The sequence below is a fragment of the Henckelia pumila genome, chromosome 2, assembly GCF_033568475.1.
Source record: "Henckelia pumila isolate YLH828 chromosome 2, ASM3356847v2, whole genome shotgun sequence".
NCBI classification, from domain to species: domain Eukaryota; kingdom Viridiplantae; phylum Streptophyta; class Magnoliopsida; order Lamiales; family Gesneriaceae; genus Henckelia; species Henckelia pumila.
The window spans coordinates 111,052,744-111,071,528 of NC_133121.1; the positions used below are offsets into that span (position 1 = coordinate 111,052,744).

Here is an 18,785-nt window from a genome sequence, read left to right on the forward strand (position 1 = left end):
TGTCGACACATGTTATCTCAACAATTGAATGAAATGATCTGACTCCACGTGAAGGTTCCTTAGCATTAATCATTAATGCATATATCTAAATATTTCACATGCACAACTTCATCTTCAACCTTCGTTTCTCATTTCAGAATTTGCAGAAAACATTATTCTTCTCCGAAAATTACGAACAGAAAAATATAAAAATTTTCCTTTTCTTAAGTTTACCAAAATCTTCTGTCCACTCTCGATTCTCAATAGATTCTTCAAAAATATTTGCATACCAAAATTTGAGAATCAATTTTCCGAAGTTTCACCGTACGAAGAATCGAGCAAAATCAAGAACAAATATTCAAGGCAGAGGTATCATGTCTCTGATACCAAATGTTAGAATTTTCTCAATTATCATGTTTATACAATATATGAACATGATAAATAATATGCGGAAGCAAGATCGAGCGTTACCTCCAGCCATCGAATAATTTGTAAGTGTGCTGCTTTTCTCTCCAGTTGAAGCCTTCTAAACACTCCAACTCTCTCACAGATGGTGTATTTGTGTTGTTATGAGTTGTGTATTTAGGGACTTGAAGAGCCTCGGTATTTATAAGCAAATTCTCATACCATCAATGAGTTCGGGAGCACGAGATTCAAACTAAGTGTGCGTTGTGTGTCTCACTTTTCTGAATGTGAGACGTCATATGCACAGTGTTCAAGTATGGCGGCATCGGTTGTCACCGCTTCCGTCATCGTATATGAAAGAACATGTTGTACACATATTTTTTAAATTATTTCCTTATTGCATTCAATTTCTATATTTATAGTTTTGCCTTTCTTAGAACATGTTTTAAAATTGGTAATATCATATATATCTTGATTCGAAATATGTGATTTCTGATGATATATTGTTTTCATGCTTTGTAGGTTCTTATTTATGAAAACATATTGAAGATCTATTTATAGGAGTGCTTGGACTGATCTGATAACATGACAATCAAGAGAGAAGAAAGTGAAACGTAGAGAGCAAAATACATAGAGAAAGTACTGCAGAAATTCTAGAGTGTTGAAGATCGATCATTGAAGAATTTCTGAAGAGATACTACTGCTATGTTGTGTTGTCGAGTAGTGTTGGAAACAATGAAGAACACACGAGTGAAGTGTTGTTCAGAAAGTGTTTCTTTGGTTTTTGTTTTTCGGTTTAGAACTTCCTATTGATGTTTTATTCTAGTTTTTACTAGTTTTTAGGAAGTCTTTTATTTTCTCAATCTGTTGAGAAAAGTAGATTTTTTGTAAAACAATCACTAGTTGTTTTTTGTAAAATGATTCAATTTTCTAGTGATTATTTCGCCATGAGGCATAGTACAAGTACTTAGTACTTGTGCATAAATATCTGTGTGTTTTTTACTTTTACTGTTAGTTAATTATTCTGCTGCATAGTGTTATCGTGAAGTGTTGACAACACTGAAAGATAACACATACTCGAAAAGTTTTCTGGTATTTCTGTGATTTAATACTGTCCAAACCTTACAATTGGCGTCAGAGACATTCACTTGACGATACTAAGTGTGATTCTATTTTTGTGTTTGACAGGACATCACAATGGAGATACCTTATTCAGGAACTGCTCAACGCCCTCCAATCTTGGATGGATCCAACTATTCTATCTGGAAAGTAAGGATGCGTTTCTACATCAAATCTATTGATGAAAAGGCATGGCAGCGTATGCTACAAGGATGGAATCCACCAAGGAGAACTTATGGAGAAGGAGATTTTCTCCTCAAACCAGAAACGGAATGGAATGCCGATGAAACTGCTGCTTCGAATATGAACAACAAAGCTCTTAATGCTACATTTACTTCTCTTGATTCTAATATTTTTTCACTGGTCACTAACTATGTATGTTCTAAACAGGCTTAGGAAAAACTTCAAATGCACTGTGAAGGATCAGATAGTGTGCGTCAAACCAAAAGAAGGATTCTCACTACTCAGTTTGAAAATCTGAGAATGGAAGAGAGTGAGACAATTGATGATTATGAACGCCGCTTGAGGAAGATCGAGAATGAGGCAATTGATCTTGGTGATTTTATTTCAAATGAACGCTTGGTGAGCAAAGTGTTGAGATCACTGCCGAAAAGATTTCAAATGAAGATTTGTGTCATTGATGAATCAAAAGACACATCAATTCTGAGATTGGATGAATTGATGAGTTCACTTCGAACATATGAGTTAGAGATGAATTTTGGAAAAAAGGACAAAGGTAAGTCTATTGCACTTCAAGTTTCTAATGACTCATACAATGATTTTGTTGATCTGACACAGGGAGTCAACGAGTCTGACTTAGGAGATGATTCAATCGCCTTTCTTACCAAACAATTTGGTAACTACTTGAAGAGAATGAGAGATTATAAGAAACCTGGTCAGAAACCCAAAGTTTTGAATGCTTCTGCTATTGGAAAACCATTGAGGATATGCGGACCAAAACAGAATACCATCCCTTCAAAGAGTCAAAATCACTTTCAGAAAGAAGGAAAAACACTGAATATATCGAAGAAGTTTGAATCTGTGAAGTGTCATGAGTGCACAGGCTTCGGTCACTATGCTAATGAGTGCCCAACCAGACTTCGCAAAGGAATGTATGCTTTCCTAAGTGATGATGAAGATGAGGAACGAACAGAACAAGGAGAAGAAGAGACTCAAAATGCCCTTTCAGTTTTGGTGCTGCAGAAGAAACACAATGTTATTACAGGTGTCACAACACTTGGTCACAACACTGACCAAAAGGTATTGTGTCTGAATGCATCTGTTTCTGGAGACTCAAATCAGGAAGCTGGTGAAGTAGAACTTTATTGGGATAATGCTCAGAAGATGTATGAAGAATTGTATAATGACTGGATATTAAGGAACAAGACAAATTCTGCTTTAACAAAGGAGAACAGTGAACTGAAAGCTTCAGTGGCTAGACTTGAAGTTGTTCTGAGCAAGAAGGATTTAGAACTAGGCAAGGTCAAAGAAGAGCTTGGAAGAGCCAATGCAACTCTTGCAAAGTATAATTCAAGCATGACCAAGTTGGATTCAATTCTGATGATGGGAAAAGATGATAGAGCTGGTCTAGGATTTCATAATAGCAAGTTTGAAGTTGGGGAGTCGTCACAAACTATTTTTGTCAAAGAGAACAATAACTCTGCTAGTGTTCCAGTTGTAATTCCAAAGAAAAAAGCAATTCCATTGAAGACACAAGCTCCTGTTCAGAGAAAAAAGCAAAGGAAGCGTAGGTTTGTTTGTCATTACTGTCATAAGCAAGGTCACATCAAGTCTTATTGTTATAAGCTTAGGTATGACTATATGTACTGGAATTCCAGGCAAGAGCTGTCATCAGTGTTGCCAACACTGAACCAGAACACTGCCAGGAAGAAAAATTCTGAGAAAAAGGTTTGGGTACCAAAAGCTAAATCTAGTTGTAATGTCGTTTATACTTCCTTGAAAACTAATGTTGCGGGTCATTGGTACTTCGACAGTGGCAGTTCACGCCACATGACAGGATTGAAGAAGTATCTTTCTGACTATGTTGAACAGGATAAAGGAAAAGTGACATATGGAGGAGGAGCCAATGGAAAGATTGTTGGAAAAGAAACTTTAAATGTAGAAGGACTGCCTAAGCTTCAAAATGTTCTACATGTTGAAGGATTAAATGCAAATCTTATTAGCATTAGTCAACTTTGTGATGATGATCTTTATGTTAAATTTGATAAGAATTTATGTCAAGTATTTGATAAGAGTAATTCGTGTGTTTTGACAGGGTCTAGATCATCGGACAACTGTTATCAACTTGGAGAGGAACTTGCTTGCAAATTCACCAAGGTTGATGATTTGAATTTATGGCATCAAAAGTTGGGACATGCCAACTTCAAAGCATTGAAAAAACTGAGCCAGTATGATGCTGTACGTGGGATGCCAAATTTAACTTCTGAAGTTCCATATATGTGTGGAGACTGTCAAAAAGGTAAGCAAACTCGTATGTCACATCCAGTGCTACAACACTGTGGGACAACACGATGTCTTGAACTCCTACACATGGACTTAATGGGACCTATGGAGGTTGAAAGCTGTGGAGGTAAGAGGTATTCATTTGTGTATGTTGATGATTTTTCAAGGTACTCATGGGTAAGTTTTTTAAGAGAAAAGTCTAAAACTTTTGATGCTTTCAAAAAATTGATAAAGCAGATCACTAATCTGTTTGCTTTGAAGGTTATCAGGATTCGAACTGACCATGCTAATGTTGGAACATGCGTTCTCTGATCACACGGATGTGATACCCGGAGCAGCGAAAGTTTAAAAATTTTATTTTTCGATATGGAACGATTCCATATCGTGGGTATCAAATCCTAACGATTAAAATCTTTCAAGTAAAAATATAAATTCACAATTAAATATTTTTACCTCTTCAAGCTAAGGCTTGATTATGGATTCCAACAGAAATTTAATCTGCTCTTGTTGTAAATCCCGGGAACCGATGACTTGCTCGATCAATCTCCGGAATTAGGTCCACGAATAGAAAACAGAAATCCTCTGATTGATTGCACTAGAAATCAACCAGATGTTTATCGTAGAGAATAAACAGATTTCATCTGTCAATTCAGAAAGTGACTTTTCAGAAAAATCACAGACCGAATTTTCTCAAAAGGGAGTAGAGGATTTTCGAAAAAACCCTTTGAAAATATTTGTGTGTAATTCGAAAATTGCAAGAATGGAATGCCTCTAATTTTCGAACACTACACCTATATTTATAGATAATTTTTAGACTAGATTAAGTTATAATTATATTAGGACTCTAACTCCTTAGGGCCATAATCCATAACTTAAGCCCAACAAGCCAAGCCTGTTATTATAGAAATTAATATAAAATTCATCATGACTCCGATTGATAAACTGATTTCACCAATGTGCACAGAAACCATTTCTGCATCTTTTAAAGTCAAGATAATTTTTCTGAATCCGAATTCAGTGATTTCCAAAAATGCCCATCCATATGTCATTTTAGGAAATTCCACTCCCTTTAGTTAAGAAGTCCAACTTCTTTTTCATTAAATTTAACTCTTTAAATTTAACTATCTCAACGGGGTTTAGTAATCCATTACTTGTGTGACCCTCAATGGTTCAGGGATACAGCTAGCCGTGGGCTCACAACTCCTTGTGACTCGGAACAACGATTTCCGACTTGCCCAAAAAATCATGGTAAGAGCGTCTAGCAACATCGCCCCATGATTTTCTAGGTATCACTGATAGTGCCTGCAAGAACCAGTAGGTTTTGGTTAGCGTACAGTACGGTCCCTTTATCCATATATCTCGATCGAATCAACAACCAATTGGTACATCGAGAGTCGTTCGAGATTCGATAACTATGCAATGCATCTTGAAGATCAAATAGTGACATCGCATGTGCTACTAGGAAACCATTTCTTAAAGCACATCATGTACTTTGGCCAGAGATTTGTCACACTAATATCTCCTCAGATCGCATAGGATATCCACACTCGCAAGTATGTGGTGAATCCTTGACAACAAAGCATAGACTCTTATATATGTCGTAACTGTACCCAATCCCAACACCTGATGACCCCAATAGAGTCGGTAAACGAGTCAAAGTATAGTACTAGCATATAGAGTCTCAATGATGTTTCAAGTAGTAAGGACTAATGGTGTACAACCAAAACCGCGGACTTATCCACTCAAATAATAATAACCACTTGGAAAGTCCGAATAGGGTAGTTCGACCATTCATCATATGAATATCCATTTGCATTCTTTGAACATCTTCATGTCCATTACCAATGAAACGTGGTACTTGGCATCACAAATGCTAGTCTCAATCTCGAGCGATCCTTATCCTTATTAGCGGACGGCTCAATTGACTAGGAACTGTTTAGAATATACAGTAACTATAAGATGTGTTTTATAATAGTGATCTCTCTTTATTCACTATCTCATCTTACTTACACTATAGTATATTCAAGGTCTTTATCAAAACAACAATAGTATATCACAATATAACAATATGAAGAAAGACAAAGAAAATGCCATTAATGAATGTAAATTATATTAAACAAAGATTGTTTATACATAGAGTCATAAAAGCCCTTAGCCACAAGTTGGCTAACCGGGCACCCACTCTTTCAATCTCCCACTTGCCCTAAAGCCATCTAGTCATACTACGTAATCCCATTGCTTCGCGATGTTTGTCAAACAATGGTCCTGGCAAGGGCTTAGTAAGTGGATCAGCGATATTGTCTGTAGAGGCCACTCTCTTGACAGTGATGTCTCCTCTTTCCACAATCTCCCAGATGATGTGGTATTTCCTCAGTACGTGTTTGGATCTTTGATGAGACCTTGGTTCTTTTGCCTGAGCAACGGCACCAGTGTTGTCGCAGTACACCGGAACTGGACCAACAGCTTCAGGAATTACGCCCAACTCTTGGACGAAATTCCTCATCCAAACGGCCTCTTTAGCAGCAGCTGATGCTGCAATGTATTCTGCCTCAGTGGTGGAATCCGCTGTGGTGTCCTGCTTGGAACTCTTCCAAGAGACAGCACCGCCATTGATCATGAATACAAATCCAGAGGTTGAATTCGAGTCATCCACGTCGTTTGGAAGCTAGAGTCGGTATAGCCTTCCAATTTCAATTTTCTTCCTCCATAAACCATGAATATATTCTTAGTCCTTCTCAAGTACTTAAGAATATCCTTCACAGCTTTCCAATGCATTTGACCAGGGTTGGCCTGATATCTGCTTGTGACACTCAGAGCAAAGGCTACATCCGGTCTGATAGATATCATCTCATACATAATACTACCTATGGCTGACACATATGGTATGTGTGTCATTTTCTCTATCTCTTCATCAATCTTGGGACACATAGACTTGGATAGAGAAACTCCATGACACATAGGTAGATGTCCTCTCTTGGACTCATCCATAGAAAACCTTTTCAATATGGTGTCGATGTAGGTTGCTTGAGTGAGTCCTATCATTCTCTTAGATCTATCTCTATAGATCTGTATCGCTAGAATATAGGAGGCCTCACCCAAATCCTTCATCGAGAATCTACCTGATAACCATATTTTTGTTGACTGCAACATCCCTACGTCATTCCCAATGAGTAGGATGTCATCAACATAAAGCACTAAGAACGTCACCGCATCCTTAACTACTTTCTTGTACACGCACGGTTCCTCCGGGTTTTTGATGAAACCAAAGTCCTTTATTGTTTCATCAAATTTCTGGTTCCAACTTCTTGATGCTTGTTTGAGACCATAAATTGATCTCTGAAGCTTGCATACCTTATGCTCGCTTCCCATGAATGTGAATCCTTCGGGCTGCATCATATAGATTTCTTCCTTAATGTTTCCATTAAGAAATGCAGTCTTCACATCCATTTGCCATATCTCATAGTCATACCATGCTGCTATGGCAATAAGGATTCTTATGGACTTGAACATTGCGACTGGTGAAAAGGTTTCATCATAGTCAACTCCTTGTCTTTGAGTATAACCTTTTGCTACCAATCGTGCCTTGTAGGTTAGTACCTTGCCATCAGGCCCAAGTTTTCTCTTGTAGATCCATTTACACCCTATTGGAACAATTCCATCGGGAGGATCTACTAAAGACCAAACTTGGTTTGTATGCATCGAGTCTATTTCCGACTGCATAGCATCAAGCCATAAATTCGAATCCACATCAGAAATTGCTTCCTTGAAGTTTCTTGGATCACATCCAATGTCGGGTTCACTTTGATCCCCTTCAAGAAGAAGACCATATCGAATAGGAGGTCTAGAAGTCCTCTCAGATCTCCTAGATGTAGGCGTGCCCAATGAAGGTTCTTGAGGTGTGGGATCGTTATTTTGTATTTTAGGTTCTTCTCGAATTTCTTCGAGTTCCATCATCTTGCCTTTCTTATCTAATAAAAACTCCTTCTCCATGAAGGTGGCATTCCTCAAAACAAACACTTTTGTTTCAGTACGATGATAGAAATAATATCCGATTGAATTCTTCGAATATCCTACAAAATAACATAAGGTGGATCGACTATCCAACTTATCTCCCACTGTCTGCTTCACGTAAGCAGGACATCCCCAAATCCTCAAGTACGAATACTTAGGAGCTTTGCCATTCCGTAACTCGTATGGAGTTTTATTCACTGCTTTGGTGTGAACATTGTTCAACATCAACACCGCCGTTTCAAGTGCATAGCCCCAAAACGAAGGAGGGAGCTCAGTGAAGCTCATCATAAATCGAACCATGTCCAACAAAGTTCTATTGCGACGCTCCGAGACACCATTTAGCTGAGGTGTCATAGGAGGAGTCCACTGAGAGAGAATCTCATTCTCTTTTAGATAGCTCAAAAACTCGGTAATTAAGTATTCTCCACCTCGATCCGATCGAAGTGCTTTAATACTTCTACCTTGTTTGTTTTCTACTTCAGCCTTGAATTCTTTGAACTTTTCAAATGATTCAGACTTATATTTTATTAAATATAAATACCCATACCTAGAATAATCATCAGTAAAGGTAATGAAGTAGGTGTGACCAAATTTAGTACCGATACTAAATGGTCCGCAAACATCTGTATGGATCAAATCCAACAGATTTTGACTACGCTCAGGCTTTCCTTTGAAAGGAGATTTAGTCATTTTTCCTTTTAGGCAAGACTCACAAGTAGGTAGAGAGTTAATATCAGACATATCAAACATGCCCTCTCCCACTAGATTGTTCATCCTTCTTGAGGAAATATGACCTAGCCTAGCATGCCAAAGGTTTGCCGGGTTTTGACTATCATTTTTCCTTTTATTTGTTGTTGCCGGTTTATCAACATAATTAATTGGAACGTCTTTTAATTTTAAGTTATATAGATCATTTTCAATTTGTCCATTTCCAATCAAACATTCATTCTTGTAAATATTGCAAATCTCATTTACAAAATTACAAGAAAAACCATCTCTATCAAGCATAGAAACAGAAATAATGTTTTTAACTAAATCTGGCACAAATAAAACATCTCTCAAAAATAACTTAAAATTGTTCTGCAAAACTAAATAAACGTCTCCCACTGCTTTGGCTTCAACTTTGGAACCATTTCCGAGCCTCAGCTGGGTCTCACCCATCCTAAGCTTACGACTTCTTGTCATCACCTGCAAATCATTGCAAATGTGAGATCCACATCCGGTATCCAATACCCAAGAAGTAGTATTAAGTGAAACATTTATTTCAATGTAAAACATACCCTTTGCAGTTCGCAACTGCTCGAGGTATTCCTTGCAGTTACGTTTCCAATGACCGAGTTTCTTGCAGTGATGACAAACATCTCCATATATGTTCACGTTTGAAGCTTTTGTCTTGCCCTTCTTCTGTGGTACAATTTTCTTGGGTGGGGCAGAACGTTTCTTACCCTTTCCACTTGGCCCCTTCTTAGAGTAAGAAGAGGAGCCAACTAAGAGTACCGGTTTTTCCTTCTTTAATGTGGCCTCATAAGACACAAGCATATTGACCATCTCTTCAAGGGTGGCCTCTATCTTGTTCATATTGAAGTTCACCACAAATCCGTCAAACGACGAAGGAAGTGAAAGAAGCAATAAGTCCGTATTCAATTCATGCTCCAATGTCAAATCGAGTGTTACCAACTTCTCAATTAGCCCAATCATGTGTACCCCATGCTCACGGACAGAAGTCCCATCTCGCATGCGGCATGTCATGAGCTCTTTGACGGTGGCATACCTCTCCGACCTTGACTGAGCTCCAAAAAGTTCATTGAGGTGCATGTGTATGTCAGCAGCATTCACGGCATCCTCAAATCGCCTCTGGAGTTCATCAGACATTGAAGCTTGCATATAGCATTTAGTCTTGATATCATGGTCCCACCATTGATCAAGTTTTGCCAATTCTTCCGGACTTATATTAGCCGGTGCTTCCTTTGGAGGATTCTTTTCTAACACGTAGAAAATTTTCTCCGAGTTTAGAACAATCTTTAATTTACGGAACCATTCCGTATAGTTTGCGCCAGTCAATTTGTTTTGTTCGAGAATTGAGTATAGTGAATTGCGCGAATTCATTGTAATGAAATACTGAAAAGAAACAGACAATAATCAGTGATTGTTTAATTAATTTACTAAGACATAAAATATGGCGAGATTTAATTTTATGAATTTTACTCCCACTATTTTAACGATTTCACTACCCTCTAGTGAAAATGGGAAACTTGTTTCCTTAGTGGGAACATGGAGTCCAATTGACAAACTATAGTCCCGAATAATATCAGCCAACCATAATTTTCAAAAGGTAGAGCCCAATTGCTTCCAAAGCAACCCCCATGTTTTTACCGCATGTCCAATAAGGGCCCAATAATATGACGCCGTTTAATGTGACATGTCAAGATGACCCATCAATATTAAGTTGTGATGGACGGTCGCCATGTGGATCCCCAATAATATGAGCCAATCCCATGGGAGTTCCACCCAACTTACAACATGTGTCGATCTAATGTACAGCTTTCCGACGAACGGGCCCTCCCAATAATATGAGCCGAACCGTGCCCGCGGGTAGCATCTCATAAATTGATCATTGATGGAAGATAGGAACATTTAAACAATATTTAAATTCCATTTTTTTATCTTGATATCAATTTTAAATCATATTTAAAATTAGGGATTTTTAATTTTGAAAATTGTCTCATCATGCAATATTTGTATGCTTGCGGGATTCATACAATTTAGTCTAAACATGCATACAACAATAATATCATATATTATTTAAAGGATGATCGATCCCAATCACTAATCGACCCGTGGTTGCCAATCACGAGTCTAAGTCCAATCCTAGGTGATATGCAAGTATGCAATACAATCCTATTACATTGAGCTTCCAATTTATATTTCTTCGGTTTTTATTGTCTGCTGGGCCCACCTTTGTCTTCAAATATTTATCTCCCACTACGTCTAATAAATTTCGATGACAAGTAGGGGATACATATTTAAAGGTGGGAACGGGTCATAAACCAGGCCCACTTTTTATTACAAATGACAATTCAAATTGGGCCATAAACCAAGCTCATTAATAAAACCCAACAACAATAAAACCAAATGTAAACAACCTAACATACACCTATAATATTGGTCATGACAATCGATCATCCTTTTATCCAATAATTAATTCAACAATTAAATGATTGGATAACATGCAATGGCATCATAATTAAAAAGATAAAATCAAATTTTATCTTATCCTTTCATAAGATCATATCTTGTCATCAATTGTACCAAAATAATTAATTTTATAAAATCTAATTTAACGGATAAAATTTATAAATTTTCCAAAAATTCAAATTTATCCAAAAATCAATTTTAAAAATTTCGGACTCAAACAATTTGATCCGATGCCTCGTGGACCAATCAAAAATAATTTTCGATCGGACCAAAAACAAAAATTTCAAAAATTTCAAAAAATCCAAAAAATCAAATTTTAAAATTTCCGGACTGCCCGGGACATTCCCGGGCAGCCCCACCTCCACGTGGGACAGGGCTGCCCACGTGTAGGTGGGCAGCTCGTCGCTACCCGTGGGCAGCGACGCTCGCTGCCCGATTGCCCTTGTTTCCCTTCAAATTTAATTTTAAAAATTTTTCGTTTTGTTTCAAAAACCGAGGATAAAAATTTTGTACAATCGATTAATTTTAATCGTTTTATCAAAGTTTACGACCTGGCTCTGATACCACTGTTGGAACATGCGTTCTCTGATCACACGGATGTGATACCCGAAGCAACGGAAGTTTAAAAATTTTATTTTTCGATATGGAACAATTTCATATCGTGGGTATCAAATCCTAACGATTAAAATCTTGCAAGTAAAAATATAAATTCACAATTAAATATTTTTACCTCTTCAAGCTAAGGCTTGATTATGGACTCCAACAGAATTTAATCTGCTCTTGTTGTAAATCCCGGGAACCGATGACTTGCTCGATCAATCTCCGAAATTAGGTCCACGAATAGAAAACAGAAACCCTCTGATTGATTGCACTAGAAATCAACCAGATGTTTATCGTAGAGAATAAACAGATTTGATCTGTCAATTCAGAAAGTGACTTTTCAGAAAAATCATAGACCGAATTTTCTCAAAAGGGAGTAGAGGATTTTCGAAAAAACCCCTTGAAAATATTTTTGTGTAATTCGAAAATTGCAAGAATGGAATGCCTCTAATTTTCGAACACTACACCTATATTTATAGATAATTTTTAGACTAGATTAAGTTATAATTATATTAGGACTCTAACTCTTTAGGGCCCATAATCCATAACTTAAGCCCAACAAGCCAAGCCTGTTATTATAGAAATTATTATAAAATTCATCATGACTCCGATTGATAAATTGATTTCACCAATGTGCACAGAAACCATTTCTGCATCTTTTAAAGTCAAGATAATTTTTCTGAATCCGAATTCAGTGATTTCCAAAAATGCCCATCCATATGTCATTTTAGAAAATTTCACTCCCTTTAGTTAAGAAGTCCAACTTCTCTTTCATTAAATTTAAAGAGTTAAATTTAACTATCTCAACAGGGTTTAGTAATCCATTACTTGTGTGACCCTCAATGGTTCAGGGATACAGCTAGCCGTGGGCTCACAACTCCTTGTGACTCGGAACAACGATTTTCGACTTGCCCAACGAATCATGGTAAGAGCGTCTAGCAACATCGCCCCATGATTTCCTAGGTATCACTGATAGTGCCTGCAAGAACCAGTAGGTTTTGGTTAGCGTACAGTACGGTCCCTTCATCCATATATCCCGATCGAATCAACAACCATTGGTACATCGAGAGTCGTTCGAGATTCGATAACTATGCAATGCATCTTGAAGATCAAATAGTGACATCGCATGTGCTACTAGGAAATCATTTCTTAAAGCACATCATGTACTCTGGCCAGAGATTTGTCACACTAATATCTCCTCAGATCGCATAGGATATCCACACTCGCAAGTATGTGGTGAATCCTTGACAACAAAGCATCGACTCCTATATATGTCGTAATTTTACCCAATCCCGACACTTGATGACCCCAATAGAGTCGGTAAACGAGTAAAAGTACAGTACTAGCATATAGAGTCTCAATGATGTTTCAAGTAGTAAGGACTAATGGTGTACAACCAAAACCGCGGACTTATCCACTCAAATAATAATAACCACTTGGAAAGTCCGAATAGGGTAGTTCGATCATTCATCATATGAATATCCATTTGCATGCTTTGAAAATCTCCATGTACATTACCAATGAAACGTGGTACTTGGCATCACAAATACTAGTCTCAATCTCGAGCGATCCTTATCCTTATTAGCGGACGGCTCAATTAACTAGGAACTGTTTAGAATATACAGTGACTATAAGATGTGTTTCATAATAGTGATCTCTCTTTATTCACTATCTCATCTTACTTACACTATAGTATATTCAAGGTCTTTATCAAAACAACAATAGTATATCACAATATAACAATATGAAGAAAGACAAAGAAAATGCCATTAATGAATGTAAATTATATTAAACAAAGATTGTTTATATATAGAGTCATAAAAGCCCTTAGCCACAAGTTGGCTAACCGAGCACACACTCTTTCAGGTAAGGAATTTGAAAACTCATTGTTTGATCAATTCTGTGAAAAGGAAGGTATATCACATGAATATTCAGCACCTAAGATACCTCAGCAGAATGTCATTGCCGAAAGAAAAAACAGAACCCTCCATGAGATGGCAAGGGTTATGTTAAGCTCCAAAAATATTGCAAAAAGATTTTGGGTTGAGGCTTTAAATACTGCATGCCACATATCCAATAGGGTATATTTAAGGAAAGGTTCTACTATGACATCCTATGAAATTATCATGGGAAAGAGGTCTAACCTTAAATATTTTCATATTTTTTGATGCATATGTTATGTTTTGAATGACAGGATCCAGTTGGCTAAGTTTGATTCAAAAAGCGATAATTGTCTATTTCTTGGATATGCTTTGAATAGTCGAGCTTATCGTGTGTTTAACTTGAGAACTAGAACTATCATGGAATCTATTAATGTGGTATTTGATGATTATGCTGATCTGAAGGGGAAAACAATTGAATGCAATATTGATGATATGCTAGATACTATCTCTTCACAGACTGATTCCAGTGTTGTCAATAGTGTTGTCCCTCCTGAAAAATCACCCAGCACAACACTGAGTCCAACACTGAATATGAATGAACAGAGTACAGAAGAACATGATGATTTTGAAGATGAAATACGAGATGTTGGACATGATGTACCTAGCAAAATTCAGTAAAACCATCCTACTTCACAAATCATAGGAGATGCACAAGGAAGGATGCAGACCAAGAGAAAGGAAAAAGTTGATTATCAAAAGATGAGCGGGTTAGTGTGCATGACTTCCGCATACTCTCAGGTAAGACATTCTTGCTTTGTGTCTAGTATTGAACCAAAAAATGTTGGTGAGGCTTTAAAAGACGAGTTTTGGGTCAATGCTATGCATGATGAACTTGAACAATTTGTTAGGAATGATGTGTGGATCTTAGTTCCTCCACCTGATCATAGTAATATCATTGGAACAAAGTGGATTTTTAAGAACAAAACTGATGAATCAGGAAATATTGTAAGGAACAAGGCTAGATTGGTAGCTCAAGGGTATACACAAGTTGAGGGGGTGGACTTTGATGAAACTTTCGCACCTGTAGCCCGAATAGAATCTGTTAGATTATTGTTGGCTATTGCATGTCACATGAAAATGAAACTTTTTCAAATGGATGTAAAAAGCGCAATTTTGAATGAAATTTTGAGTGAAGAAGTTTATGTAAGACAACCTAAGGGATTCAAAGATCCACATCATCTTGATCATGTTTATAAATTGAAGAAGACCTTATATGGATTGAAACAAGCACCTCGTGCTTGGTATGGAAGGCTCACGGAGTATTTTCTTGACATTGGATTCAAAAGAGGTGAGGTAGATAAAACACTTTTTGTTCAAAAAATACAAGGTAACATTCTTATTTGTCAAATCTATGTTGATGACATAATTTTCTGTGCTTCATCTCAAAAACTTGTAAATGATTTTGTTGAAAGCATGACTGCTACCTTTGAAATGAGCTGGTAGGTGAGTTGAATTACTTTCTAGGATTACAAGTGAAACAAATGAGTGATGGAATCTTTTTGTGTCAAAGAAAATATGCTAAGAATTTGGTGAAAAGGTTTTGTACTGATCATGTTAGACATATGAAAACACCAATGGAAACTAATGAAAAACTATGCAAAGACAGTGTTGCTGACAGTGTTGTTGACAACACTTTGTACAGAAGTATAATTGGAAGTTTGCTGTATCTAAGTGCAAGTCGACCTGATATTATGTTCAGTGTGTGTTTGTGTGCCTGATATCAATCTGATCCTAAAGTCACACATATGAAAGCTGTAAAACGAATTTTGAAGTATGTTGCAGGCACTTTAGACTTAGGGTTATGGTACACTAAAGAAACCAATACTAATTTGGTAGGCTATAGTGATGCTGATTGGGCAGGGGATGTTGATGAGATAAAGAGCACCATGGGTGGTTGTTTTTATTTGGGTAACAACTTGGTTTCATGGTATAGTAGGAAGCAGAACTGTGTGTTTCCACTGCTGAATCCTGTTGTGAATTTTCCTCGCAAGCGTACGAGTGTCAAGTTTTAGTATAGTGAAAGAAAAAGTGTCGATCCCACAGGGAGTAAAATGAAAAGATTCAATACTTGTAATTAAAATAGTCTTAATTTTATCTAGAAAATCAAACTTCAAGATTTTTGCAGAATAAATAAAATAAATAAATAAAAATTATTCAGCTCACACACACACAAATTTTGAGGAATTATCAATCAGAGAAAAATAATCCAGAGGTTTTGATTTCACTTGGTCTCGACAATATTCAATCCTAATTAATCTATTTTATGAATTTCCTTCGATTAATAACCAAAAACACTTAGAGTATTCTATTCCCCTCTCCCGAGCAATAAATAGAGTGTATCAACTTACAGTTCAATTTCAATATCCCTATTAAAAATCTAGATGTAGTGATATGTGTAAAATGATGTTCCTTAAAAGTTCTATTAAAGCTATATACTCTCCCGAGCTATATAAACAATTAACAGTGTAGTTCCTATTGATCCTACTCAAAATCCTCTCTCCCGAGCAATGATTCTAAGTAAATATAACAACTCAATTTATGGCCAATAAATTAAGAAGACATTCAATTCTAGAAACACAATTAATCTATAGAAATTCAATTCATTAAAATCAAAGATTCATGAATATGTCTCAACCAAGCTACGTCAACCTCTAGACTAGAAAAGTTTAGTTCATGCTCGAATTCAATAAAAACCAAATCATGTTTAACATCTCAAACATAATTCAACAATCAAAAGAAACTAAAAAGAAGAAACAAAGCCGTAGTCTTTCTTCCGTGTCCGGTCGAAAAGTCTTCGTCTTCGTTCCAAGCAATCTTCAGTTCTTCAACTCCAAAAAACTCACAGAAGTGCTCTCTCGAATATTGTGTGTATTGGTGGCTGATCGATCCCTCCTATGACTCCGAAAAATCCCTTAAATATGACCTAACAATCGTCCAAAAAAATACCAAAGATATTCCCCAAGGTTCCATAAAAAATCGGACTCTAAAATTCCAAACAGACGACGGCGCGGGAGCGCCGGAAACAGGGCGGGCGCCCTATCAACTCGCAAAACATGCTTTTAAAAATTCCTCAACGGCGCGGGCGCGCTCCCAGCTCGACTCTTTATCTCGAATTCTTCATTAGCAGCGCGGGCGCGCCTCTTGCTCGAACTTAGCCTTTTTTCTTCACTTTTCCAACTCTTAAATTTCCTTGTAGACTTCCATCTTGTAAGCTTATTTCCACTTGAACACATCAAAATCCATAACTTCCTACAAACACAAAAATAACAACAATTTCACGCAATATCTACCAATAAATTCCAAAAGTCAAGTAAAACCATATACAAATTAAGTGCACAAAATGAACTTATCAAATTCTCCCAAACTTGAACTTTTGTTCGTCTCGAGCAAAACTAACTCAAACTCCACTCAATTGCAAGAACAATAACCATCAAGAATGACTATGGATTAATGACCTCAGTTGTTGGAAAACTGGCGTTCAGATCAATCACGATTGATACCCGGTGCAGCGGAAGTTTAAAAATTTTATTATGGAACAATTCCATAGTATGGGTATCAACCGTTTAACGATTAAATTATAAGTGTGTGTAAAATTAAATAACTATTATTAAATTTTACCTTCAATCTCGAAGCGAGATTATTGGACACCACACAGATTTCTCTGCGCTTCTTGTATCTCCCTGGAACTGATGAACAAGCTTTCCTTCAATCAGGTCCACGAATGGAGGTTTAATCCCTCTGATAGATTGCACTAGAAAATCTATCAGAAGTTTTCTACGAAGAGAATAAACGAATTTGATTCGCTATTCCAGACTGCAATTCAAAATCACAGACCGGAATTTCTCACGCAGAGAAGGGAGGGGGCGGCTGAATTTGAGAGAGAGGAGGCTAGGGTTTTCGAAAAAACCTGTCTCAAATTATGACCTGTTGTTATGTAATTTCTGTACTGCAATAACTTATTTATAATGCAGGCCACTAACACCTTAGGGCCCATTAGTCATAAGTTGAGGCCCGACAAGCAAAGCCCGCATGTTCAGAAATTAATATAAAATTCATCGTGACTCCGATTGATAAACCAATTTTACCAATGTGCACAGAAACCATTTCTGCACATTTTAAAGTCAAGATAAATTTTCCTGAATCCGAATTCAGTGGTTTCCAAAAATTTCCATCCCTATGTCATTTTAGGAAATCCTACTCCCTTACTCTTATTTAAGAAGTCCAACTTCTTTATTCATTAAATTTAACTCTTTAAATTTAACTATCTCAACGGGGATTAAAACTCCATTACACTGTGTGACCCTCAATGGTTCAGGGATACAGCTAGCCGTGGGCTCACAACTCCTTGTGACTCGGAACAACGATTTCCGACTTGCCCAACGAATCATGGTAAACCGCCTAGCAACATCGCCCCATGATTTCCTAGGTATCACTGATAGTGCCTACAAGAACCAGTAGATTTTGGTTAGCGTACAGTACGGTCCCTTCATCCATATATCCCGATCGAATCAACAACCATTGGTATATCGAGAGTCGCTCAAGATTCGATAACTATGCAATACATCTTGAAGATCAAATTAGTGACATCGCATGTGCTACTAAGAAACCATTTCTTAAATCACATCAAGTACTCTGGCCAGAGATTCGTCACACTAATATCTCCTCAGATCGCATAGGATATCCACACTCGCAAGTATGTGGTGAATCCTTGACAACAATGCATCGACTCCTATATGTGTTGTAACTGTACCCAATCCCGACACCTGATGACCCCCATAGAGTCGGTAAACGAGTCAAAGAACAGTACTAGCATATAGAGTCTCCATGATGTTTCAAGTAGTAAGGACTAATGGTGTACAACCAAAACCGCGGACTTAATCCACTCGATAAGTGATAACCACTTGGAATGTCCGGATAGGGTAGTTCGATTATTCATCCTATGAATATCCATTTGCATGCTTCGAACATCTCCATGTTCCCTACCAATGAAACGTGGTACTCCGCATCGCAAATGCTAGTCTCAAACTCGAGCGATCCTTATCCTTGTTATCGGACGGCTCAATCGACTAG

At 37.2% G+C, this 18,785-nt stretch overlaps 1 protein-coding gene across 1 annotated transcript; it reads left to right on the forward strand.

The window, feature by feature from the left end:
* Nucleotides 1–700: 700 nt before the first annotated feature.
* LOC140878160 (uncharacterized) lies at nt 701–14,333 on the forward strand. The gene is made up of 9 exons (XM_073281773.1): nt 701–733; nt 1,420–1,476; nt 1,573–1,878; nt 1,972–2,085; nt 2,302–3,254; nt 3,342–3,411; nt 3,556–3,648; nt 3,871–4,133; nt 13,967–14,333. Exons 1-9 carry the CDS (start codon nt 701–703, stop codon nt 14,331–14,333), a joined length of 2,256 nt encoding a protein of 751 aa, XP_073137874.1.
* Nucleotides 14,334–18,785: the final 4,452 nt, after the last annotated feature.